This window comes from Lipotes vexillifer, unplaced genomic scaffold (genome assembly GCF_000442215.2).
Source record: "Lipotes vexillifer unplaced genomic scaffold, Lipotes_vexillifer_v1.1 scaffold238, whole genome shotgun sequence".
NCBI lineage: Eukaryota > Metazoa > Chordata > Mammalia > Artiodactyla > Lipotidae > Lipotes > Lipotes vexillifer.
Window position 1 is genome coordinate 2,604,858 of NW_006785665.1, and position 26,442 is coordinate 2,631,299.

General features: G+C 56.7%; 1 protein-coding gene across 2 annotated transcripts; it reads right to left on the reverse strand.

The window, feature by feature from the left end:
* Positions 1–8,920: 8,920 nt before the first annotated feature.
* Positions 8,921–17,697, reverse strand: EFNA3 (ephrin A3). Of its 2 annotated transcripts, XM_007457964.1 has the most exons (5): positions 17,507–17,697; positions 11,050–11,363; positions 10,515–10,580; positions 10,248–10,325; positions 8,921–10,035 (listed from the first exon to the last, which is right to left on the reverse strand). In XM_007457964.1, the coding sequence occupies exons 1-5, from the start codon at positions 17,632–17,634 to the stop codon at positions 9,905–9,907; spliced, it is 717 nt and encodes a 238-aa protein (XP_007458026.1). In that variant the 5' UTR covers positions 17,635–17,697; the 3' UTR covers positions 8,921–9,904. The 2 variants fall into 2 exon arrangements, with proteins under 2 accessions (XP_007458026.1, XP_007458027.1); XM_007457965.1 differs by lacking the exon at positions 10,248–10,325 and having other exon boundaries at positions 9,534–10,035; positions 17,507–17,682.
* Positions 17,698–26,442: the final 8,745 nt, after the last annotated feature.

Genomic DNA, 26,442 nt, shown 5'->3' on the forward strand with positions numbered 1-26,442 from the left:
TTTATATTTGGCTGTGTCAGGTCTTAGTTGCGGCATGCGGGATCTTTCATCGCAGCGCACGGGCTCTTTGTTGCCATGCGCAGGCTTCTCTCTAGTTGTGGTGCGAGGTCCCGAGCACGTGGGCTCAGTAGCTGTGGTGCACGGACTTAGTTGCCCTGAAGCATGTGGGATCCTAGCTACCCAACCAGGGATCGAACCGGTGTCCCCTGCATTGGAAGGTGGATTCTTAACCACTGGACCACCAGGGAAGTTCCAATGATTATATTAAACTTTCCCTGCTCCTGGCTGACACATGGGCATCAAGTAGCATCCTCAGAAGAGTATTGCCTCAGTGGCCAGGCCAAATTAGCCCTAAATGAAAGGCTGTTTTGGTCTTGCCAAATGGCACTTAAAAGCAAGTTTTAAAAGATCAATCTGTTTCCAAGTAACTTAACTGTGTCCCTGACAGCGCTCAAAAATATTCAAAGCAATTAAAAAGCAATTAAAAAAAAAAAAAAAGGCCAGCACCAAACAACATAAAATTCACGGGGTCTGGCATCCAACCAATAACTACCACACATGAAAAAAAGCAGGAAAATATGACCCAAAATGAGAAAAATCAACCAATCGAAACAGATCCAGAAATGACACAGATGATAGAATCAATAGACAAAGGATTTTAAATAGCTACTATGAATATACTCCATATGTTCGGGAAGATAAAGAAACACAGGAACATGATAAGAATAGATGTGAAAGATGTAACATAAGACATCAATTGAACTTCTAGAATTGAAAATTACAGTGCCTGGGATGAAAAATATACTGGATGGGATTAAAAGCAGATTAGACACTGCAGAAAACAGCTGGGTGAACTTGAAGACTTAGCAATAGAAAGTAGCTAAAATGAAACACAGAGAGGAAAAAAACAGAAGAAAAAGAAGGAGAGGAGGAGGAGCATGTAGCAGTAGTAGCAGTAATCAGTGAGCTCTGGAATAATATCAAGCAGCATATATACCTGTTTGGAGAACCAGAAAGGTGGGGAGAGGGGTGACAGAAAAATATGTGAAGAAATAATGGCCAAAAGACTTTGTGTTTTTTTGTGTTTTTTTGCGGTACGCGGGCCTCTCACTGTCGTGGCCTCTCCCGTTGCAGAGCACAGGCTCCAGATGCGCAGGCTCAGTGGCCATGGCTCACGGGCCCAGCCGCTCCGTGGCATGTGGGATCTTCCCGGACCAGGGCACGAACCCGTGTCCCCTGCGTCGGCAGGCGGACTCTCAACCACTGCACCACCAAGGAAGCCCAAGACTGTGTTTTTGATAAAAACTATAAACGCATATATCCAAGAAGCTCAACAAACCCACAAGAAATATGAAAGCACATCATAATCTGCCTTAATCACTGCTGAACATCAGTGATGAACAGGAAATCTTAAGAGCAGCCAGAGCAAAAAACATGTTAAGTAAAAAGTAAAAAGAGAAGCCGACTTCTCGTCAGAAACAACGCAAGCCTGAAGACAGTGGAGCAACGTCTTTAAAGTACTAAATGATAAAGCTGTCAACCTAGAATTCAGTGATGTCTTTCTAAACTGAAGATGAAATAGAGATGCTTCAGACATTCAAAAGCTGAAGGAATTCATTACCAGCAGACCTGCACCTATAAGAAAAAATTTTAAGTCCTTCAAGAGGAAGAAAAATGATACCAGATGGAAATCTCCATCTACACAAAGGAATGAAGAGCACCAGAAATGGTAAATATATGGGTAAATATAAAGGCTATTTTCTTATTTTAAAATTCTCCTTAAATGATAGCGGAGGGATTAAAACAAAAACAATAATGTGTGTGGGATTTATGGGATATGTAGAAATAAAGTGCAGGACAACAATAGCACAGAGGCTAGGAGGTGGGAAATAGACCAAGTAAGGTGCTTACACTATAAGTGGTATAATATTACTTGAAGAAGATAGTCTATGATAAATTAAAGATACATTCTGTAATCTTACGGAACCACACACACACACACACACACACGTTTAAAAGTATAGCTTGGGCTTCCCTGGTGGCGCAGTGGTTGAGAGTCCGCCTGCCGATGCACGGGTTCGTGCCTCGGTCTGGCGGAGCAGCTGGGCCCGTGAGCCATGGCCGCTGAGCCTGCGTGTCCGGAGCCTGTGCTCCGCAACGGGAGAGGCCACAACAGTGAGAGGCCCGCGTACCGCAAAAAAAAAAAAAAAAAAGAAAAAAGTATAGCTTAATAAGATAATAAAGGAGACAAAAAATGGAGTCACGGTCACAAGCATTCACAGGGGCACGTTGGCTTCCCGCTCTGCAAACTGAGCGTTTGGGTTGGGTTCCTCAGGCCAGAGGGGTGGGAGGGGGCGCAGCGGGGGATGTCCCACAGAGCCTCCAGGTGTTTAGGACAGAATAAGTACTGTCAGAAAAGCGCTCCCTCTTCTGCCACCTTCTGGCAGGAAATCCAGCCTATTTTTAACTCAGGCTTCTGCTTAAGTGCTCTTGGCTACAAGAGAGCCTGCCGCTTCTGAGGCCCCGGGCGGCCACAGTCTCCCTGGCTTCCCTGCTGTCCCCAGCGCCGGGAGGCTCACGGGCTGCTCCGATGCTCCCAGCTGCCCAGCCACCTGTCCCAGGAGAAGAGGCTCCTTCGCTGCGGCTGTCAAGGCGAGCACCCACGCACGATGGGCGGCCCCTCAGCCCGGGCGCAGATGTGCGAGAGAACCTCTAGGGGGCGCCATGCACACAGAGACTGTGGGAGCGGCGACGGCAGGGTAGTCCGGGAGGGAATGGGACCTCAGACTCGTGCCCGAGGGGGTGGTGGTGGTGTGTGTGCATGAAGGTGCACTGTGTGAAAAGGGTGTGCTCTGCTGCGAGTGTGAATGTTTTTGTGACTGCTTATGCTATGAAACATAAACATAACAGCCTCTGCCCTTTTGGTCAGCCACCCCCTCTGCCGGGCCTGTCTTCCCTCCTAGTGCGCCAGCCAACTCCCACACTCTAGCTGGCAATCCACCACCCATCCCTCAAGACTCTCATCTCTCCAAAAGCCTTCCCTGACGGCCCTGCCCACAGGCCCAGCCAAGTAGCCCTTTCTCTCTGGGTTGTACACTCAGGGCTTAGCACAGGGCCTGGGGTGTGCTTAGCCCTCAAGGAGTGAAGAATGCTCCCAAGGCGCGTTGTGAGCCCTTTCTAGGGGTCAGACCAGGTGCTGGCAGGCCTAGAAGAGCCCCCAGGTGACAGGCCTCAGGACACAGAGGGGTGCCAGGATCACCCTCCAGGCCCAGGGCTGAGTCTAAGGGGTCTGTGCCCAGAGTGGGCAGTGCTGGTGCCCGGGGTGGTAGGTGTGGGGACATGGCCCACAAAGAGCGGGGCAGGCTCTGTTGGTCTCTCCCCGAGTCCCTACCCCAGGCTCAGGGTCTGGTGTGTGTGTGTGTGAAGGCTGTCCGTGATGTGCAGAGAGGGGTCCCTTTCATTGTTGTCTCCTTATTGATCAGCATATGACAGGAGTGGGAGGGTTGTTCAGGGCCCCTGGAAGGAATTGCGGTGGGCATCTGTGTCTAATGCCGGTGTGGATTCGTGTCTCTGTGTACGTATGGACGTGAGAAGCCCCTGCCTCGCCCTGTGTCTGTGAGTGTGTCTGGGCATATCCTTGGGGTCCTAGGAACCTGTAGGTTCCAGAGGGCGTGATTGTGGCACTGCTCTCTCCCACACCCCACCCTCTCCCTCCCCTAGATTTTCCTGGACTCCAGACTTTGTCCAGCCGGTTTGGCTGCTGCCCTTCCGGGCAGGAAACACTGTTTGTTTAGTTGGGACCGTCAGCGTGGTCTGTGTTGGCAACTGTCGTCTGTCGGATGCCAGTCCTCAAGCGTGTCACCCTGTGTGACCCTGGGTGCAAGTGTGGCTTGGGTGCCTGTGAGCCCCTCCACCTGTGTGTGGACTCTCGTGGGGCGGCTGCAGGGGCAGGGGGCGCCGGTGGGCCCGTGCTGCCTGAGCTGCTCCCTTGGCCCAGGGAGAACCCTTCCACTTCAGCTGTGTAAACAAAGCCCCTGCCTTCCTTTCTGAGGCCCCTTCAGGGTTGTAGTTCCCCCACCCCCGCCATCTCAGAGCAGGGAATTTGATTGAATGCATGGGGTTGCAAGGTTGTGAGGTTATATGCCCGGGTGTGAACTGAAGTGTGCAAAATTGTGCGTGAGCGCGAATGTGAAGCCGAAGCATCCCCTGGCCAACACCAGCCTCTCAGGGGCAGGTTGGGGGACCCCAAGCCACTTGAGCTGAGCTCTCGCAGGTCCCCAGGCCGGTTCATCCACCCACTTATAGCCAGGCTTGGCGACAGCCCTGTAATTAACCCTGGCCAGGTGCTGTGGTGAAAGCCAAGCGTGTGACGCTGACCCTCTGGAGGAGGGGCTGTATCTGTCCCCGCTCCCCCCAACCTCTGTTTAAGCCAGAGGCCAGGCCTCCCTGGCTCAGATCTCAGGCCAGCATCGCTGGGTTCTGCTTGCAGCTGCTCTTCCTGCTCTGGGCCCAAAGTTTCCTGTCTGGCCTGGCCCCAGCACATCTGGGCTGTTCCCTGTGTCAGCACCACACTTGCCAGTGTGTCATCCAGGGGCTGAGCTACCCAGCCTATGTGTCCCCACCACTCCCCATCTCTGTCCCTCATGCTAGCCCTCGCCCCCCGCCCCGACCTAGCTCATGTCCTTCATCCACACCTGTGTCCCCCCATCCAAGTCCATGTCTCTTGGTCCTAGCTCATGTCCCTCCATTTCAATCTCTGTCCCATCCCAGCCCATGTCACCACCACATCTAACCCATGACCCATGTCCCCCCAGCTCAGCCCATGCTCCTGGGTTTGCCAATAAGGCAGAACAAGGATGGATGGCAAGGGAGACTGCGTGAGGCTTTGGGGCTGAGTAGCTCTAAGGGACAGGTGTGGACTTGGCCCAAGTCCACTGTCAGCCCCATAGCATCTAGAACTGAAGGGAGGGAGAGAAGTGGGTAAGAGGTCAGAGAAGTTCTGAGATGGAGGATGGACTGGGTTGTCTCCACTCTGCCCCAGGCTCCAGAATAGGCTGAGCCTAAAGCATCCTCCAGCGCAGCCCTCTGCTCCCCTCAAGGGCCAGCACCCACCCTTGCAGGCCCCCAACCCAGGGCACAAGGCTTTGAACCCAGCCTGCTGGATTGCAAACGGCCCTGCTGACCTCGTGTCCAGAAGGGGAGGACGCGGCTGGCTCTGAACTTCACTCTACCAGCCAAAATCTGTTCTGAGTTGTTTGTTGTGGCTGCTGTTTTTCACCCTGGGGAGGGCAGGAAGGAAGGGGCCATGTGAGAGTCTCTGTCTGGCTGTGTCCTGGGATGTCCCTGTGAGGACCCTCTGGGAATTCCAGCGTGTGTTGATATGAACCCTCTTGAGGCCCTTGTGGCGGCGGCCAGGACAAGAGAACAAGGAGGAAGAGGACCCTGCTCAGCGTGGGCACGCTGCCATCTGGAGCTGGATTTGCCAGTCTGGAGCTGGCACAGCTCGCTGAATTGAACTTCCCTGGCCTCAGGGCCCTGTCCTTTGGGGTGGGGACAGGACACTAGCAGAATGTCAGGTCCTGGGGCACCATCTGGCAGCCATCAGCAGATTCTAGGGACATCCCAGGTGCTGGGATGTGGCAGCAGGAAGAAGGCGGCTTAGCCTGGCTTTCCCATGCCCTGATGTTGTCCTGTTGCTCTCTGCCCCCCTCCCCCCAGCATCTTGCTCAGTCCCATATCCCAAACTGTTCTGTTTGGTTCTGTGCACTCCTCCCCTGCTTTATCCTCTCCATCAACAGGTATTGAGTCTGGATCGTAGGCCCCCTTCCTTCCTTCCTGCCACCCCTGCCCTCATTCGCACCTCCAGCCCTTGCCCTCAGGCCCACCACTGGCATCATCTCACCTCTGCCTTGGCCAGGACACCCTGGTCTATGCAGATCTTGGTGCCACAGGGCAGAGGCCCTGTGCCAGGCGGGCTCAGGGTCATGTCATCTGTGCATCTAAATGCTGAGCCCTCACCCCACTCCATCTTACGTGCTCTGGGAACTAAAGCCTTGCCTGAGGGGGATCCCAGCAGCACCCCAGAACTTCCTGGAGCCCCAGCCTCAGGGGAAATGAAAAGAGATCTTTGAAGTGAGTCGTGCTTCCTCCTTAATCCCTGCTTGTGGGGGATTAAAGGGTTTCAAAGACCAGTCTCCAATTCCTGGGAAGGTGCAGATCTTCCCTTCTGGGGCATCACAATATGATAGGAAAAAATGGGGGCTCAGGAAACCTGAGTTCCAGTCCTGGCTCTGCCATGGACATCTAAGTGACTGTGGGCAGGTCACTTGCTCTCTCTGAGCCTCGGTTTTCACATATGTAAAATGTGGGGTTTGGACTGGCTCCCCCAGTCCAGAGCTGAAGTCCTTTTATGTCTTTCTCCAAAAACTCTGAGTGACTCTGATGGAGGGGATGACAGGAGGCAATCAGAATTTGTGGGAAAGGGTTCCAGGCGGTGGTGCAGGGTCCAATGGTCAGAATACAGTGACAGACAGACCCATTTTGAATGTCAGCCTTGAGGGACATAGCCTCTTAGGCCCTCAAGTTTTCCTATCTGTGCTATTGGGGTAGTAAGGCTTCCAAGGGCACGATGCACACAATGCATGTAAAGCACTGGGCACAGTGCCTGGCACGTAGTAGGCGCTCAGTGAACGGAAGCTGCCTTGCTCTAGTTCCTGCTCCCAAATGCCTGGCCTTCTTGCAGTCTTCCCATTCTTGGATTTTTGAACCCACTAGATCCTCCCCAACCCAGCCGGCCAGCTCCTGCCTCACGTGGCCCTGGGGATGGAGGGAGCCTGCAGCCTGGGCTCCTTTATGGGACAAGCCCACACTCCTCAGCCTTCAAGGCCCTCAAGACTGCCTAGTAGGGCCCCAGCTATGTGTATCTCCTCCTCCTATGTCCCCAGGCTAGAGTGTGATTTTTTTTCCGCCATGTTCCTATAGCTTCCTGGCATTTACCCATGTTACACCTGGTTATATTGCCATATGTGTGTGTGTCACTGATTCCTCATCACATATCAACACATGCGAAATTATGAGCTTATCTGAGGCCAGAGACTGTCTTCTTTGTATCCCCAGTACCCAGGTTAGGGCCTGGCACTCAGCAGGCGCTCAATAAATGTCAATTGAATCCATGAATGACTAGATGGATGAGCCTACCTTTTCAAGTCCTGTCTCCACGTAGGGAGCCTCAGACTAGTGCACTGGCTGCCCCTGATCCTTTCCCCGCCTGCCCTCCCAACCCCACTCCTCCCAGCTCTGCCAGTGGGAAACCTACCCACTCTCCACGGTCCAGTCGAAATTCCATTTCCCATGTTTTATGAGTACAGAGGGGGAGAAGACACAGTCCCTGCTGCTCAGAGACTCGCAATGCAGCTGGCAAGAGCCACAGGGCACACAGGAGGGGCACTCACCTAGGACCCAGCCTGCCCACACAGTGCTCTGGTTGGGCTGGAGTCACTGCTTGGCAATGAGGAAAAAGGCACCCCCTCCCTGGGCCAGGGAGCTTGGCTGGGCAAGGGAAGCCTGGATAGATTTTGGCCCCCATCAGCAACCCCTCACCGCCCTCCTGAAGTGCCCACCTGTACAACCCTGACCTCACTGGGCTTAGGTGGGGCTGTGACCTTTGCTTCAGCCACTGTCCCGTCTTTTGCCTTCTGTCCCCTCACTCTCTTGATGGATGTAGGGTGCTGTAGTTATGTGCGGCTACAGCACCAGCAAACGCTCAGCCTTTTGGCCATAATGTTTTAAATGAAAAAAATAAAATTACAAAGGATTATAAAGGAAACCAATTATATTGAAACACAGTTATCAAAACATTTACATTTTTGGGTATAGTAATATATATTCTTCTTTATTAACACATTAAAAACAAGATCTAACAACTACGGTTATTTCAAAGTAGTGATGAGAGTAAATGATATTTTGAGATATCTTCAAAAACTATAACGCAGTCTGAACACATCTGTGTCTGTTACAAAGTCACAGGCGCTCTTAAAACTACTGTGGCTATTTTTTTTTAAAGCTTCTTTGTTTTACCTTCACATTGTTTTTAAAATTATTTATTTAGTTAGTTTTGGCTGCGTTGGGTCTTCGTTGCTGCGCGCGGGCTTTCTCTAGTTGCGGTGAGCGGGGGCTACTCTGTTGCGGTGCGCAGGCTTCTCATTGCGGTAGCTTCTCTTGTTGAAGAGCAGGAGCTCTACGAACGTAGGCTTCAGTAGTTGTGGCACGTGGGCTCAGCAGTTGTGGCTCAGGGGCTCTAGAGCACAGGCTCAGTAGTTGTGGCACACAGGCTTAGCTGCTCCGCGGCATGTGGGATCTTCCCTGACCAGGGCTCAAACCTGTGTCCCCTGCATTGGCAGGTGAATTCTTAACCACTGAGCCACCAGGGAAGCCCACTACTGTGGCTTATTGCCCAAGTACATAGGAGAATGTTAAATTTCAGTTACAGGTGAGTGAAAATAAAGATATAATTCTTTCCTATCTAGGTTCCCACCCCCCTGAAATCCATAGACCCCAGTCAAGAACTTTTGGTTACAGAATGGAATGGGAAGAAAAGGAGAAAACCATCACTGATTGAGCCTTATACTCCCTCTGCCATTTAATCTTTACACCAACCCTGTGAGAGATGTATTATAACCTAAATTTTCTGATGAGATACTTGAGGCTCAGAGAGGTTGCCATGCCCTGCTTGGAAGCTCTTGTTGCTCCCTCCACTCAGAGCTGCCTCCTTAGGGGAGATGAGCCACAGAACAAGGTGTTCAGTTGACCCTTTGGCCCTAGAGTCCTGTCCCCTCCCCAGGCCCTGTGACCTGTGGGGTTTATTTAACCAGTGTACAGAAGAGTGATGGCCCCTGGAAATCACACACACTCAGTTATTTTCATCTCCAGTTTATTTTTTTAGACTAAGAGCAGAGTATGAAAGTCACAGCCTAAGCACTTGAAAAAGGCCCAGGAGAATGGGTGGGGACCACAGAGGATGGGCAGGGCAAGGCCCTGGGAGCTGGGTCCCTGCTCAGGGCTGGAGGGGAGGGGGCGGTCTCCAAAAGTGTCTGTGCGTTGCATAGGTCCTGTCTTCACGGAAGACAAAAGAGGGGCCAGGTGGTCCCCCAGTGGGGGGCCTAGCCTGGTGGGGAAGGGGTCTGAAGCTGGAAGGGGATGTCAAGGAAGGTCAGGGGGTTAAGGAGGGGGAGGGATTCTGTCCATCTGTACATTATATATAGAGATATAGAGTCTGTACATGCCTGCCTGGCACCCCAATGCCCACCCCTTGTCACCCTTGTCCACTGCCGCCCCCCCCAGGGGTGTCTACTTGTAAACTTGGATTCAGCCCAAACCACAGTCCTGGGAGTGGGAGTAGGGGGAGGAGGACGTGCTTATTGCTGTAAACAGGGGAAGGGGGCAGCAGGTGGTGCCACCCCTTCGCCCATCCAGTCCCCTCCCCATGTTCTGCCCCTGGAAGAGAGTGATTGGGGGTGTCTCCCACATTTCGATTTGCTCTCTCTGGGGCACATTTGTCTCTCTCTGGGGGGACAAGGGGGGAGGGCACCAGGGGTCAGAGAAAGGTACCAGGGGGCAGGGAGTCCTGAGCACTGCCCCTTATGGCCCCCCGGGTTTGGTACCAAACATTACCAGAGCCACAAGGCCACTTGGAACCCTTGGCTGTCCCTGTGCCTGGTCCACTACAGTGCCCTACTGGGTGGGGAGGGGGCAGAAGGGGTGGGCACAGATGTATGGTGCAGACCCCACTTCCAGCCATCGGAGGAGGGGTCTAGGCCCCAAGGCTAGGCTTCCCTTGGAGAGGCCAAAGGCTCCCTGCTCTGTCCCAGTCCCACTCCATCTCTCCCCGCCAAGGGAGGGGGCAGAGCTAGGAAGCCAAGAGTGTCATAAGGAAGAAGGCGATGCCCACCGCCAGGGGCAGGTGTTCCTGCTTGGGGCTGGTCCCGCTGATGCTCTTCTCAAGCTTGGGCACCTGGGCGTTCTCTCCCTCAAAGTCTTCTGTGGATAGATGAATAGACAGACTGGTGAGAGCTGTGCTGAGTGCTGGGGCGGGGCACGCGGCAGCGGCAGCAGCAGTGGAGCGGGGGACGTGACCACCCACGGGGATGGTAAAGATCGGTGACCCCGGGAAAGACATGCAAGATGAGCAGGCACCGGGGAGGGGGCTGCGGTTCCAGCAGTGGCCACCAGAGGGCGCTGCGCAGACTCACCCAGCACGTTGATCTTCACATTGGGGCCCATGGTGAACTGGGGGAGAGTGGGGACCGGCTTCTCCCCGGAGTGCGATGCTGCGGGTGGGGGGAGTGCAGGGGGGGAGAGAGGAGGGGATAGTCAGGGCCAGGATCCCCTCCCCCTGTTACAGCTGAGGAGCGAGTCCCCCTCGCCTGTGCCCTCCGCCCCCACCCCCAGGAAGCCAGGGGAGCCCCAAAGCAGGGGAGCCGAGAATGGGGTCGCGGCTGGGAGCCTATTATACTCACTGGAGGCGCAGCAGACGAACACCTTCATCCTCAGACACTTCCAGTGCAGATTGTGGGTGGGCGTGGCTGGGGAGAAGACTGGGCCTGAGTCGCTTTCTCCAGATTTACACCCCGTGCCCTCCTCGCTCAGAAACTCTCCTTCTCACCCCCTCCAAACTGCCCCTCTTGGGCAGTGTCCTTCAGTACCTCCTCCACCCTTTGCGCATTGGTCGTGGTGGCTCCGCCGTCAGCCCTAGAAGCCCCTTGGGTCCCTTCCCTCAAGAAACAATGACTCCTGAGGTCCCGGCCCAGAAATGGCCCTCACAGAGACAGTGACTCTGCGACCCAAAGTTCGGAATGCCACTAACCTCTTTCTTAGCCTCAAGACTCTGAGCTGGAACCCTGAGGTCCCCAGCCCCCACGCCTCATCCCGAAGTATCACTCCAAGCGACGGAGACCTAGTGCCTTGCAGCGTTGGCCCGCCGCCGGCCCCTCGGGACTCCACCCCCTGGCACTCTTAGGTCCCGCCCTGGTCCGCCGCCTGGCCGTCACTTACAGATGTAGTAGTACTCGTGGCCCGCGTGGAACTCGTAGCCCAGAGAGAAGGCGCTGTAGCGCTGGAACTTCTCCGAGAACTTGATGGGGCTGTGGGGAGCGTGCGGTCGGTTGCACTCCCAGCGCTTGAAGCCTTGGCTGGCGTTGCAGGTGCGGTAGCCTGCCCGGCTCACCATATACAGCACGTACTGCTCCGCCCCGCCTCCGGGCCCTGGCCCCGCCCCCGGGCCCACCCCTGAGCTGTTGTAGTGCGGGCAGTAAATATCCAGATAATCGTTCACATTCACCTGCACTGTGTAGCCCTCTCGCCGCAGGCTGTGGGGAGAGGAAGCGGGTCAGAGAGAACAAACCCAAAGCGAACCCACTTTCCACCTCACCGCTCCGCAAACCTTCTCCAGGGTCCTCGGAGCCTCCCGGCTTTTCTTCGGAGCTTCCTTTCTTCACAGTCCCTGTCTCTGTCCCCAGGGCCCTAGTGACGCCAGTCCCCCAACTATCCTTCCAGGCCCACTCCTTGTTCTGCCCTTCTCATGGTGGCCACCAGAGGGTAGCAAAGGCACAGGGAAGCCCTGCCGGCCTCCGAAGGAAAAGAGGCGGGGGAGAAGGCTGGAGGGAAGAAGGGAACGTGTGCTTTGGTTACCACAGAAACGGCGCAGGCCCCTGCGACTCCCAGACCCAGGCCCGGATTTCCTCTGTCCATCCCCCATAATCCACTAGTAGGGAGGAAGGATAGAAGGAATGGAAGTGTGAAAGTGGGAGGGATCCCTTCTAGGGATGCGCGCTCTCCATCGCCTCTCCCAGCATGCTTTCCTGCTGCTGCCAGTCCGCCCCAAAGGCGAGTCGGACAGGACCTGCCCTCACAGATGCATGTATGGAAGCTTCATGCATATACATGCACAAGTTCTATGGCATACACACAAATATGTTCACCGCCCACTCATAGGCGGCATACACATAGAAAAAGTAGGTGATATGTGTGCTGGACTGGCATGCCAGTCCCCAGCAATCCCCCAGCAATCGCAAGCTCTCTTCCTGCTCTTCCCATATACACACACACTGGCACATGCTCCTTCTACAGTATGACTGGCCTCTGTACCTTGAGTTCCACTGACCTCCACCCTGAGGCCACGGACAATTAGGTCCCCAATAACGTGACACAATAGATCAGGGAGCTAAGGGACTCAACACCAAGGCTCCATGTGGTGTCATGCGAACCAGCCAAAACTTCTGTCTCTATACACCTCCCTCCTCAACCTGGACGCCAACGCCCCAGGTGATGATGATGCTGGGAAGAGTAGTGGGCATAGTGCCCAGACAAGATGGCTGTGCCTCTTACTTCCCTGATCCGTCTATGAGCAGAGAAGCAGATGCTGGGTCCCTTGTAATCCTCATCTGCCTTGCTAGTTACCATCAAAGTGTTGGTGTTACTGTTCTCCATGGTGGTACTGAGTGGTGTGGGGATGGGAGATACGTCTGAATGGAGAAAGAAACTCAGAGAAGTAGGCAGGAGTTTCCCCTAATTTCCTTAGCATAAGAATGTACACATCTTGGCAGTGAGAGGGGAGTGTGGTGGACACAGGAAGGCATGGGATACTTGGCAAAATATCAAACCACTAGGGTCCCTGGTCCCTGGAACTCCCTGAGGGGAGAGACTCACTCCCTATGTCGCCAGGCACCTTCCAGTTCCACAAACAGTAATTAGATCCATTAGGGAAACGAGCTTGGAGGCCTTTGGATGGCATGGGGCCTTGAGAGTCCCTCCTCACCTCACCTTACTTCCTTGGCCTTGCCTGTGCCACCCCCTCCCCAGATACTCCCTTCCAAGCCTAGCAGTAAGGCAGATAGGTAAGAGCTGGTGCTTGAGCACCCCAGTAAGAATGGGCACAGCCTCCCTGAATCATCAGGAATGTCACCAGCCCCACTCGGTTCCCATGGGAGTGATGGGTCACTCTGGCCCCTCCTTGGCCCTGGCACTCAGGTGGGCAGGAGTCTCTGCCTGGGGCACTGGGAGCAGGAAAACGGGTTAGACCAGGCCTAGCTCCCAGCCACCACCCCAGGTTTGCCTCTCTATCCCCAAGCCCAAAGTCTACTGTTTCCTCCACAGGCTTTGAGGAGGGGGCCACCAGTGCCAGGCCTGGAGCAGCTGCACGGGCACCCTGGGGCCTCTGTCCATCAGCTTCGCCCGGGTTTCCAGCCCTCCTCTGAAGCAGCGCCTCCCTAGGGCACCGCCCAGTTCCTCCACAACACACCCTGCTCTAGCAGAGGAAGCCAAAGCCAGAGCCATCCCTACAGGTGCCTCAGTTTCCTCAACGCAGAGGGGAGTAGCCTTATACAACGGTTGCTGGGCGACTACAACTGAAGAGAAGCCGCCTCTTTCCCATCCCTGGGCTAGGTGGAAGAGCCCCTGAAATGCACCTCCCCCCCCCAAGCTGGGCATGTGGGAGAAAGAACTGCTTGTGGAATGACTGTGCCCAGTTGGTAGCTGGTGGACAGGGGGCAAAGGGCTGGGTGCCAGGAATCCCCAGCCACACCTCCTGGGAGACCTGAGGTGTCTGCTTGGCTTGGGCGCTTTAATTGAATCTGTCATCCTCCCAGCCTTGGCACTGAAGAGGGAGGTGCCGCCAGGCCCCGGCTTAGCGCCACAGCTCACCCCCCCTTCCAGGGCCGCACGCACCTCTCTAACCTAGAGCCACACCCCACCCCACCCCCCGCCCCACGGGAGAAGAGGATAGGCTGGGATCTGGGGGCTGGGTCGTGCCTGCCCCTTCAAACAGTTCTCTGTTCTTCCTCACTTCATCCCCTCCTAGCCTCCCACTTCTCCAGAAAGGCGCGTCAACACACCCCACCTGGAGGGGGTGCCCCCTCACCGTTATTTCATTTCTCCCGGCTCTCGCCGCCCCCGGTGCGCATTCCCACCCCTCACTTTCACTCCTTCAGTGCCCTACCTGCTCGAGCCTGGTGGGGTGGGCGGCGGGGTGGCGGGGAAGGAGCAAACCTCTCCCCCTGGGGCAATTAGGGGCAGGTAAACAGGGTGTCTAACAGACCAGGGAGTAGGGAAAGGATCCCCAGCTCCCCCTGGGGCAATTAGGGGCAGGTAAACAGGGTGTCTAACAGACCAGGGAGAAGGGAAAGGATCCCCAGAGAGCTGAACTTGTTAAATCCCTGCCCCCACCCCTAGACGCCAGGATGCAGAGCTAAGGAAGTGGAGGAGGGATAGACACCGGACCCCGGTTCTCCTTCTCTCTAGCGCGCGCCCCCGAGGCTGCGCGCCGCTCACCCCAGCAGACTAGGCCTGACCACGTGTGTGCGGCGTGGGGTCCGCGCACCCGGGCTTGGGTGGGTGACTGGCGAGAACGCTCGCGGGGCGGCGCGTGCATGCTGACACCCCCTCACCCCTCCGGCGCCCCGGGCCTCGGCGCCCCACCGCACTGGGTCTTGCCAGCCCGGGACTGGGCCCTGGGCTTCTGCGGACGGCGTCGGATGGGAGAATATAGGCGCGCCCCATATCCCCGCCCCTCCTCCCTGCGACAGCGGCGGCGGCGGCGGCGGCGAAGGTTTATTGATCTGCAGCGGCGGAGAAGCGCGAGAAACCCGCCGAAAGCGAGACACATAGAAATGGAGAGAGGCGGAGACGCACACCGAGAGGGGGATGAACAGAAACCGGATTCACTGAGAGGGGAAAGGGAGTGAGACACAGCGAAAGAGAGGGATCCAGAAACCGAGAGAGAGAGGGAAGAGAATGAGACAGGAGATGAGGCTTGGAGAAAGGGAGAGACGTAGAGGCCGCTCCAGAGAGGCCCACAGACAGCAAAGACGGAGACGGGGAGACGCAAAGCAGAATATCAGGGACGGGGAAGGGGTTCAGGGCAGAGACTCGGTGACAGAGAGAAAAGAGAGAGAGAAAGACCAACAGGGAGGTAGTGTAGCCTCAATAAATATTTGTTCAATAAATATATGAATGAAAGAGAGATGAGCAACAGAAACATTTCAGAGATAGAGACAGGTAGGGAGACAGCTAGAGAAAGATGTTCCGTACACTTCTTGAGATAGGGGTGAAGACCAGCACCTTTGCACACTTCTGCAAAGAAATGGAACACGGGCCTGGACGCATATATTTGGCCATTGGCCAGTCCCGACCCCCTCATTCGATTCTGGGCTCAGGGGACCCCTCGACCTCACACTCTCACGCTTTCCTCCAGTATAGTTCGCCCAATCCCTAGTTTCTGGGCCAGGTTGGGAACAGGTCTCGACTATTCCAGAGAACCAAACGGAGGGGCCGAGTGGGAGATAGGAAGCGAGATCACGGTCGCTGTGCAGGGCACTGCCCCCAGGTCTGTCAAAGAGGCCAGCGCACAATTTCCACCAGTACCCTCCCACGTGACCCCCAGGAGGCGGGGTCGCAAGACCCTCTCCACATGATCCCAAGGGGCAGAGACCCTCGGCAAGTGACGGGGGGTGGGAGCCAGGAGCCTAGCTCACGTGACCGGGGGGAGGGGGCGCGGGAGCCTGTGGCTTGGCCCGGCCCCGCCCCCAGCTCCCTGGCCCTCTCCACTCCCGGCTCCGGAGCACGTCGCTCTCACGATTTATGGGGCCGCGGCTGCCGCAGTGAGGGAGCCGGGGAGCCCGGGCTCAGCGGCAACAAAGGCGGAGGAAGCGAGGCGGGGGCGGCGGCGGCCTCCCGGCCCGGTGCGCGCCCCCTCCCATCTCTGCCGGTCCAGACCTGTGGGGGAGCGGGGAAGACAGAAAGGAGGCTCTCGGAACCTGGGCTCCCCCACCCCCTCCCAGGGCTTTCACCTGCGCCCAGGTGTATGAGGGGAGGGGAACCTGATCGACAACACCCCCCTTCCCCCCCTCCCAGCCATTCCCGCATCCCCCTGGCTCCGGCTTCTCCTAAGAATATGGGGGTGCCCTAACGGCGGTGGGGAACCCGGGGCCCCTCACCTGCGCGCTCTCTGCTCCCCGCCCCCCGCCAGACTCTAGCGGGGTGGGGGGCGGACGTGTGAGTCTGGGGGAGGGGGACGAGCTAGACTGAGCAGGGGAGTCAGCCCCCAGTGCCCCCCGGATTTCTCCGAGTCCCGGCCCGGGGGGGGAGGGGCCGTATCTCCACCCCCGAGGTTTCCATGGGAAGCGAGAGGGGGGCGTCGTTGGCTCATCCCCACCCCCAGTCTGACACTCCGGGCGCGAGGAGGGAGAGAGGGGGAGGCGCAGAGCCCCAAACAACAAAGAGCGGAGCGGCGAGCGGCACTCCCTCCCCAGGGAGGTTGGGGGTCGCGGCCGCCCGGCCTTCTCAGTCGCCTCCCGTGGGGCCTCGCCATTTGCTCCCGAGTCGCCCCCTGGGGTGGGGAGCCAGAAACAGTGCCACCGCCGCCGCCTGGGTAGGTGTGACAGTGACCCCCGTGTCCCCAGGGATTTCCCCCCCCACACACACACACACAGACACACACGGAGGCGGCCGGGGTGATACACACGGCGGCTCGGCGGGGAGGAGAAGACAAGGGCAGCAAGGACTGAGCAGAATGAGGACCTGGCCCCGCAGCCGGCACCCAGCCGCCTCTTCACACACCCCGGGAAACCACACGGCCGCCCTGACACCCGCCCAGACCGCGGCCAGCCACCCTAGCTCAGAAGCGGCCGGCCACGCGGAGAGCGACCGCAGCCCCCTCCCCGACCCGTCGCCCGCTCCCACCCCCAGACAATCGCCGACGCAGACACACAAATCACACACTCAGACACACGCACACTGACAGCCGCGCACGCCCGCTCACTCTTGGAGCCACACGCCGTCCCCAGCCCGGGCGTGTGTGTGCGTGTGTGACACGCCATCTCCTTGCCTCCCTCCCTTTCGCCGGTACCCCACGTTCCCATCCTATCCAAGCAGCACCCCCAGAGCCCCCCAACTTGGCGGCCCAGCCCCAGCTCACCCCAACCGGGCTTATCCATACAACCAGGGTAACCCATTCGCCTTCGTTCTGAGGAGGTGCTTGGTCGGACTCCTTGCCTCAGCTCTGGACTCCACTTTTAAAAGCAGGAGTCATAGACAGAACCCCTTGAAACCCTCACGGCTGAAAACAGGTCATCCCTGGGTCCCCCAAGTGCGGCGGCCTATCCCAAGCACACTGGTACTCCCAAACCCCAGCCCGGCCGAAGGAGAAGAAGATGGGGGGACTGTCGGGTGGGGGTAAGCTATTCCAGAGGCGGGTGTGGAGAGAAGCCAAGGTAGGGTGGAGTGTCCCCGAGCAGCCTCCTCAGCACGGCCCAAGCCCTGGTTACTATACCTTAACAGCCTCTTTCAGACACCCCCCGAGTGTCATAGATGCCCACAGAGTGTTTCCCCCTCTCCCTCGCCTCCTAGCCCCCAGCTATGGTCTCCCAGGACTCCCACCCCAGGTTCCCCCAGGACTTCCCAGGCCTCCCCCTCTCACTGTCGCGGGACGCATGGGCTCCCTGGGCCCCCGACTCACTGCTGGTTGGAGCTGTTCCAGTACACCGCATGCCGGTTTCCCAGCGCCCCCCCGGGCCCTTGGGCCAGCAGCGGCAGCAGCGGCACGGGCACAAGCAGCAGCAGCAGCAGCAGTGGAGCCGCCGCCATCCCCGGAGCCGCCGCCGCCGCCGCCCCCCGACTGAGCCCCGCGCTCCCGGCTTCTTGCTTCCCAGCTCCCTGCTGCCACCTGCGCCCAGGTGTATGAGGGGAGGGGAACCTGATCGACAACACCCCCCTTCCCCCCCTCCCAGCCATTCCCGCATCCCCCTGGCTCCGGCTTCTCCTAAGAATATGGGGGTGCCCTAACGGCGGTGGGGAACCCGGGGCCCCTCACCTGCGCGCTCTCTGCTCCCCGCCCCCCGCCAGACTCTAGCGGGGTGGGGGGCGGACGTGTGAGTCTGGGGGAGGGGGACGAGCTAGACTGAGCAGGGGAGTCAGCCCCCAGTGCCCCCCGGATTTCTCCGAGTCCCGGCCCGGGGGGGGAGGGGCCGTATCTCCACCCCCGAGGTTTCCATGGGAAGCGAGAGGGGGGCGTCGTTGGCTCATCCCCACCCCCAGTCTGACACTCCGGGCGCGAGGAGGGAGAGAGGGGGAGGCGCAGAGCCCCAAACAACAAAGAGCGGAGCGGCGAGCGGCACTCCCTCCCCAGGGAGGTTGGGGGTCGCGGCCGCCCGGCCTTCTCAGTCGCCTCCCGTGGGGCCTCGCCATTTGCTCCCGAGTCGCCCCCTGGGGTGGGGAGCCAGAAACAGTGCCACCGCCGCCGCCTGGGTAGGTGTGACAGTGACCCCCGTGTCCCCAGGGATTTCCCCCCCCACACACACACACACAGACACACACGGAGGCGGCCGGGGTGATACACACGGCGGCTCGGCGGGGAGGAGAAGACAAGGGCAGCAAGGACTGAGCAGAATGAGGACCTGGCCCCGCAGCCGGCACCCAGCCGCCTCTTCACACACCCCGGGAAACCACACGGCCGCCCTGACACCCGCCCAGACCGCGGCCAGCCACCCTAGCTCAGAAGCGGCCGGCCACGCGGAGAGCGACCGCAGCCCCCTCCCCGACCCGTCGCCCGCTCCCACCCCCAGACAATCGCCGACGCAGACACACAAATCACACACTCAGACACACGCACACTGACAGCCGCGCACGCCCGCTCACTCTTGGAGCCACACGCCGTCCCCAGCCCGGGCGTGTGTGTGCGTGTGTGACACGCCATCTCCTTGCCTCCCTCCCTTTCGCCGGTACCCCACGTTCCCATCCTATCCAAGCAGCACCCCCAGAGCCCCCCAACTTGGCGGCCCAGCCCCAGCTCACCCCAACCGGGCTTATCCATACAACCAGGGTAACCCATTCGCCTTCGTTCTGAGGAGGTGCTTGGTCGGACTCCTTGCCTCAGCTCTGGACTCCACTTTTAAAAGCAGGAGTCATAGACAGAACCCCTTGAAACCCTCACGGCTGAAAACAGGTCATCCCTGGGTCCCCCAAGTGCGGCGGCCTATCCCAAGCACACTGGTACTCCCAAACCCCAGCCCGGCCGAAGGAGAAGAAGATGGGGGGACTGTCGGGTGGGGGTAAGCTATTCCAGAGGCGGGTGTGGAGAGAAGCCAAGGTAGGGTGGAGTGTCCCCGAGCAGCCTCCTCAGCACGGCCCAAGCCCTGGTTACTATACCTTAACAGCCTCTTTCAGACACCCCCCGAGTGTCATAGATGCCCACAGAGTGTTTCCCCCTCTCCCTCGCCTCCTAGCCCCCAGCTATGGTCTCCCAGGACTCCCACCCCAGGTTCCCCCAGGACTTCCCAGGCCTCCCCCTCTCACTGTCGCGGGACGCATGGGCTCCCTGGGCCCCCGACTCACTGCTGGTTGGAGCTGTTCCAGTACACCGCATGCCGGTTTCCCAGCGCCCCCCCGGGCCCTTGGGCCAGCAGCGGCAGCAGCGGCACGGGCACAAGCAGCAGCAGCAGCAGCAGTGGAGCCGCCGCCATCCCCGGAGCCGCCGCCGCCGCCGCCCCCCGACTGAGCCCCGCGCTCCCGGCTTCTTGCTTCCCAGCTCCCTGCTGCCGCCGCCGGCCCTACAGCCTTAGGCCACGCCCCCAGCCCTTCCCTCCGCCCTCCCGGGCGCGCCCCTGAAGCCCCGCCCCTGGCGCGCTCCCGCCAGGCCCCGCCCCGCTCGGGCCCGGAACGCGCGCGGCGCGTGGGAGGTGAGGACCGTGCTGCCCTCTCGGGAACAAACGGAGCGCTACTCGCCTCTCACTCATAGGTTTAATTTGCTACCGCCGGCCCTGGGCTTTCAGCTCCCCAATCTGGAGTTCCCAGGAGAAGAATTAGGGAGGCCAAGACAGGGATCTTGATCTCCTGTGAACATTCATTTCTGGGATGGGGCGAAGGAGACTTGAAAAGAAGCTGGGGGTCCAGGACCCCTTAATAAGTAGAACTGGGCCCCCCTCCTTTCTGAACAGTCTGGTCCTCTGCTCCCTTTATGCCCCTCTTCCCATGTGCATGAGGAGTCAAGTGGGTTCTAGAGGGTGGCTGAGAAGCCCTCAGCTGCCACCTAGGACCTGACAGCTGTTGACCTGAAGCCCCCAGCTGAGCAGGTGGCTTGTTTTTCTTGGAGGTAGTGTAGAGTAGCTCAGCCCCCAAGAATGGCAATACTGGGTGCTGGAAGGGCCTTCGGCAGTCCAGGGCCCAAGGCAGAGGAGGGACCAAGGAGAGTCAGCTAGAGCAAAACAGGCTTCCCTGGGACACCTACAAAGGATTCTTGACTCACACTCAACCAGAGCCCCCTCCCAGCGCAGCCAGTGGTGTCCCCAGGCATTCTCACTCCTACTCTTACAGATGCTAACAAGAGGGCAGCAGGCAGAGCACCTTGTATTCCAGCTCTCACCATAGTCATCGTCCTCACAGTGGCACCCAGGCACAGACAGTACACTCACACATTCAGGAGAAAAGGCACAGACACCCAGAGGCAGAGAACATAGAAACACAGGCGTTTGATACAGACATACAGACACACACACAGATAACCCTTCGGAGACACACACAGGTAAAGGTACTATCAGACAACTAGAGATCTGTAGAAACACAGGGATTAGGTACACATAGATTTAGGAGCACACACCCAGACACACACACAGCGACTCACACACAAGACCACGCACACACTCTGACACACACTCAGCTCTGCACTCTCCTCTTCTCTCTTTTCCTATGAAGTAGAAGTTGAGGGAAAGGGTCTAGAATCCGGGCCTAGGGGTTATCCACCCCTCATCCCCTTTTTGGGAGAGGCTCAGGTTAAGCGTGATCAGGAGGACCAGGTCTCAGACCAGACTCTCAGAAACCAATCCAACCACCTGTGCCCAGGGTGACAGGCATGATGCTCTTTTCTTCTTACTGCAGGAGAGAGGACATAGAGGCACTCTTTATCTGCTTATTGTTGGTGGGAAAGGGATCCTGACCACAATTTGGCCTCAGATGCTGCATTTGGGGGAGGGGCAGTGCCAATGAGAAAAAGCCCTGTGCCTAGCTGCTGCCAGGCAAGAGCAGGCTCTGTCCTCTCTGGGCTCCTCTTCACCCCAGGAGATCTCCTCTCTCTTCTCAGAAGCCAGAAAATAAATTAGGCCCCTTGGGGTGGGAATGGGGGACATTGCAAACAGCTCTCCCTCCCCCCAGACTCCTCATCCCCAGGGAGATTTGTTTCACCCAAATGATGCTGACCTGCCTACTCCAGGTGCCACAAATCCCAGCCTCCTCCCTGCCTACCCACATCCCTGCTCTGCAAAGGGAGGCTTCTATCTGTTGGACCCACAGTTGGCAGAGAGGCTGCCCATATTCATGGGGAGTGGGAGCTTGCTGGTTTGGCCTAGGACTTTATATTCCATTTTAGAAGCCCTGTTTATAGAATCTGGGTCCCACTTAACGATTTAGGCCCTTTTCTGTAGGGCTCAGATACTCCTCTTTAGAATCTAGCATGCTCCCCCTCAACCCCTGCTCAATAATAACTGAGTTCTTTTCTCTACAGTTTGGAGCTCTCTCTCCAGGATTTAAGCAGCTCTCTCTATGGGGTCTAAGCCTCTGGTTTTTAAGTTCTGAGCCACTATAGAGCCTAGGCCTCTGTCTATGGGATATGGTGCTCTGTCTATCTGGGCCCCTATCTAAATCAGGTGCTGGCTGATTTGGGCTTTTGGGTGAATTAGAAAAACCACCCCTCTATGCAGACCCAGTCCTTAGGGTTCATCTCTTGGCAAGCGGTGCCTTTGTGCAAAAACAAAGGTGCTGCTGCCTTCTGTGGGAGGTGGCCCTATGTGTCTCGCTATCTTAGTGAGGGAGCTTGGGCTGATCGCCTCTACTTCTTGGGTGGCTCCTTTGTGCCAGGCACAAACCGCACACCTGTATGTGGCAGTTCTGAGTATAGGATATGTGCTTCCAGCTGTAATGCTTAGGCCTGTCAATAGGCCTCTATTCATGGGGTCTGGACTTCTCTAAGGTTTGGGTCTCTGTGTGTAAGAAAGATCCGGGCCACTGTCTACAGGCCTGGAACCGGATCTGAGGCCTAAGCCTCTTTCTGTAGCATTTGGGTCATGGAAGGACCCAGGCCTCCATCAATGGGGCCTAGGGCCTCAGTTTATAATAGTGACTCAAATCTTTCCTGACTGTGACTCACAGTAAGATGTATATTTTGCATTTGCAATACAGTACACACACACACACACACACACACACACACACACACACACACACACGCACACACATTCACATATAACTGAAATGTTTCATGAAGCAATACTTACCCGTATTACAGAAGATGCACTCATATTTTTCTTCTGTTCTATTCTTAAAAATTTATTAAATAAAGAACAAAGCTTGTTAAGACCCAGAAAATTGATTCCTTGATCGTATCACCCTTAATCAGTTACAATCTATAGTTTGAAACACTCTAAGGCCTGGGCCCTGACTGACACCTCTCTGCAGAGTGAGGGCCTCTGTGGAAGCTGGGGTTCTCTCCATGGGGCTGATCCTCTTTCTCTAGGGCCTCAGGCGTCTTTCTCCTCTCCTGCAGGCTCTGCCTACATTTCCCTCTGACCCTCAGGCTTGCCAGTATGCTGCTGGCTGCCATGTTCTCTCCAGGGGCACTGAGTCAGGCCCTTGGGAGTTCTCTGAATATGGTGCCTTACCCCACCCACCCCTCCCTCTGGGGCCAAGGAAGCAGGGAGCTGAACAGGTCAAGGGCAGGGGGAGTACTCAGGCTGTGTGGCCCGAGGCAGCTCCCGGGACATCGGGTGGCAACCACAGAGCCGAGCTGTGTTCAATAAATCATGGAGACTAGGGCCTGGGGGAGGGGGAGGCCAGGACGGAAGGGGGGCCATGGATAAATAATTCATTAAACAAATAAACAAGGAGCCTGTGAGAGGGAGGATCAGGCACGCATGTGAGCGGGAGAGGCAGCCGCCAGTTCCAGACATGAAATATTCACAGGTTCCACACCTTGCCCAGGGCCCATGTGTGTGCCCCAGTGCAGGCAGCCTGTTGGCGTGGTCCTAACATGGGACCCTGGGTGCCAACAAGGAGGGCAATGTATGTATCTTCTGACTTCCAAGTGTGATGTGTGTGTCAGCACGGCTACATGGTGCTCTGATGTCCATGAGTTGACATGGAACCACACACATGACTGACAGCAGGGAACATGGTGCACTGATATGTGGTCCAGGACACAGGAAATTAGAATGCAGGCCTTGGTGGGTGGGGTTAAGGTGTCATAACCTCTGATTCTAGTCATGCCCTGATCCCTCAAATGAGTCCAGCAAGCTCAGAAGCCTGAAGTGGAGAGGCTTCTCTGGGGTGTTACAATGGAGGTGCGTGTGCATCCTCTGAACGTGCTTCTAGAAAAGCTGAGAGGGAGGCAGTTGGGCTTGGCAGTTAACAGGATGGGCTTCGGTTCGAATTCCATTTCCACCATTCACTGGCTGTGCTAGTCACCTCACTTCTCTGAGACTGTTTCCTCATCTGTAAAATGGGGATAATAACACCCTCGAAGTGTTGGCTGCTATGAGGATTAAGATCCATGTCTGGGAAGCACTTAGCACAGAATTTAGGACCCACAAGGTGCTTGATTGATGGAGGCCTCATCATCATTATTATCCTGAGGTCTGCCCACCTAAACTAGCTTCAGATTCTCTTTTTCATTTGTTCCTCCCCATCTCCAAACTTCTCTTAATAGCTATCATAGTGGGAGAGGTGACCTTGGGCTTGGGGAGTAGGGATGGGATAGGAAAAGATTAGATAGAATGAGGGGGAGGAGAAGTTACAGCCAAAAAGATGCTTACATCCTTGACAGTGTGAAAGGAGGGGTCCTTGACTTTCTTCTCAGACCCCAGAGCCTCTCCTTAACCCCCAAATCTCTCCTTAGATCCACAGTCTCTTCTCTTTCCTGCCACCGAAATTTAGCTTTCTAGCAAGTGGCTGCAAAGGGACAGAAGGAATTGGGGTAGAGTCTCTGAGTAGCCTCACCATCTCCTCACCCAACCTGTCCCCAGGCCAGTCTTCACTGCTAGAGCTCTAGCCCCTACCCTCTGCCTATTGGTTGAGCGCTTCCCTGACAAAGATGGCTATGTCTGGGCAAAACTCAGAGAAGTGGCACCCCAGAGTGGGTGGGGAGAATCCAGGCTGGAGAGAGCTGCACAGGGCCAGGGTGGAGTACCTGGGGCTTCCCACTAGGCCCGAGCATTCCCCAGCCCTCTCGTGTCCCCTGGAAAGGATCCGGTCCCAGTGGGAGAGAGCCAGCAGACAGGCCTGAGCCGGCCTGCTCCTCCACAAACAGAAGAGGAACAGGCTGGGGGAGGGGGCCTGAGATCTTGGTGGGGAGTGGTGGCTGTAACCCCCACATCTCCTGTGAGGAGCCAGGGGCAGAGGGGACCATGGCCTGGGCACACCCTAGGCCGTAGCCCAGCCCTTGCCTCCCTTGGCTAGCCTGCTGCTACTTGGGGTGTCAAGGGTCTGGGCCCCGAGGTGTGAAAATGGTGCCTGCCCACCTCTTCCCAAAGAGCCAGCATCAGTTCGCCACTTGCCCTCCCCTGGGCTGGGCAGGTTCAGGCTAATCTGCACCAGAGCTTCACAGCAAACACTGATCTGTAATAAAACCACAATGTGTGTTAGGGAGAAGGGATTCCAGACACAGAAAATCCGGACACACATACACACTCACACACATACACACAGATGCAAAACATACAGCTCTGGGAGGGCAGACACCAGCAGTACTGAAAACACGGCTAAACATGGACCCATACACAGTCTAACACACAAGCATGGTTAGTTCTATACCACTCCTCCATGACATAAACTTTGTCCTTCAAAACCCAAGTCTTCTCTGACAGCCCATCGTCCCTGTGCTTCCGTAGCACATTCTGCACAGGTCCATAACTGCATTTGCACTTGGTATTGTAATTATTTGCTGGCCAGTTTGTCTTCTAGAGTAATCTGAAGATTCCTTAAGGGAAGAGATCCTGTCTTATGCAAATGTATATCCTCAGCATCTAGCATGCAGCCTGGTATTTAGTTAATAGGAATAGGTGAGGTGCTTAATAAATAATTGTTGAATTGATGAACAGAAGAATAAATGCATTCAGATAGTGAGACACCCATGCCTAGAATCCCTCAGAGGCACACAGAGCATGACCAGTGCATGCTACTCAGGCCTCTGGTCCCACCTTCTTGTCTGCTGGTCCCCTGACCCTACTGCCTCTTAGCTTCCTCAAAGTCCCTCCTTTCTCCTTCTTTGCTCAGTGCGAGCCCATGAATTTGAGTACCACCTGAGGGCTGGCAGGCAAGGTAAGGGTTAATGACACCTCATTAGTGCTTAATTGGAGGAAGGAAGCTGCCCCGGCACCAGACAGGTGGGCAGGCCTACCCCTTGCTGGAAGCAGGCATCCCTAGTTTCAGTACCCTGTCCGTCATGTGGGTGATTTGGCCCTGGAGACCCTCATCTCAGCCCGGGGCACCTCCCCCCACCATTTGCTTTGCCAATTTAGTCTCTAGGCAGTAGAGACCAGCCCTCCCCATCTGTCACCAAACATCCAGAGGGAGAGGCAGCCTTCTTATCCTTTCTCCTTCAGCTAGGCTGTGCCCCTTCCCACCCATGGAGAGACCGGAGGCTGGGAGGAGAGGTGGGGTAAGGAACTGGACAACTGAGAGGTAGATTAGAGAGCCACTAAGGGATAGATTTGGGATACAGACAGGCAACAGAGCTGGGGATGTGGAGATGTCTGCCCAATTTGACCTTAAATGAAGAGAATGCAAATGAGATGCAGACGATATGCAGATGAAAGCGAGGAGCTCATAATTAACATTCCGGGTGGCATCAGCTCCATACCCAGGACCCCAACGCTGTTGCCAATACTCCCCTCCTAACCTTCCTGGGTTAAGTGGCACTGCCCATTACTTTGAGTGAGAAAGATGATCTCAAGAAAAATAAGAGCTTGGTTGGGCTAGGACTGCAGGACCTGGGAAACAGGGCTCCACCCTCGCCTCCCCGCCCCCGTCCCAAGCACCACCCAAGCTGCCGTCGAAGCACAAGCAAAGACCACTCTCCAGGTTACGCTCGGACGCACCGTCGGTTGCTATGGGGACCCCCTCCAAGTCCAGGCCTGAACCAATGGGCATCACCACTGATGACCTCATGCCCCAGGCCCCGGGATTCTATTGGTTATTTGGAAGCCAGAGTGCCCTTCTCCAACTGCGTCACCGCTGGGGATCCCCCGACGACCCCAGCTGGTGTGGCCGACTGAAAGAAGGACGCGCTGGGAGCTCACAATTTGCTGTATGAATGAATAAGGAAAGGAAGGAAGGGATTAGTGAAAGGGAAGAAGAAAAGAGGGTGGGGTCACATAAAAAGACCAAAACTCCAGGATTCAGCCTCTAGGGAAA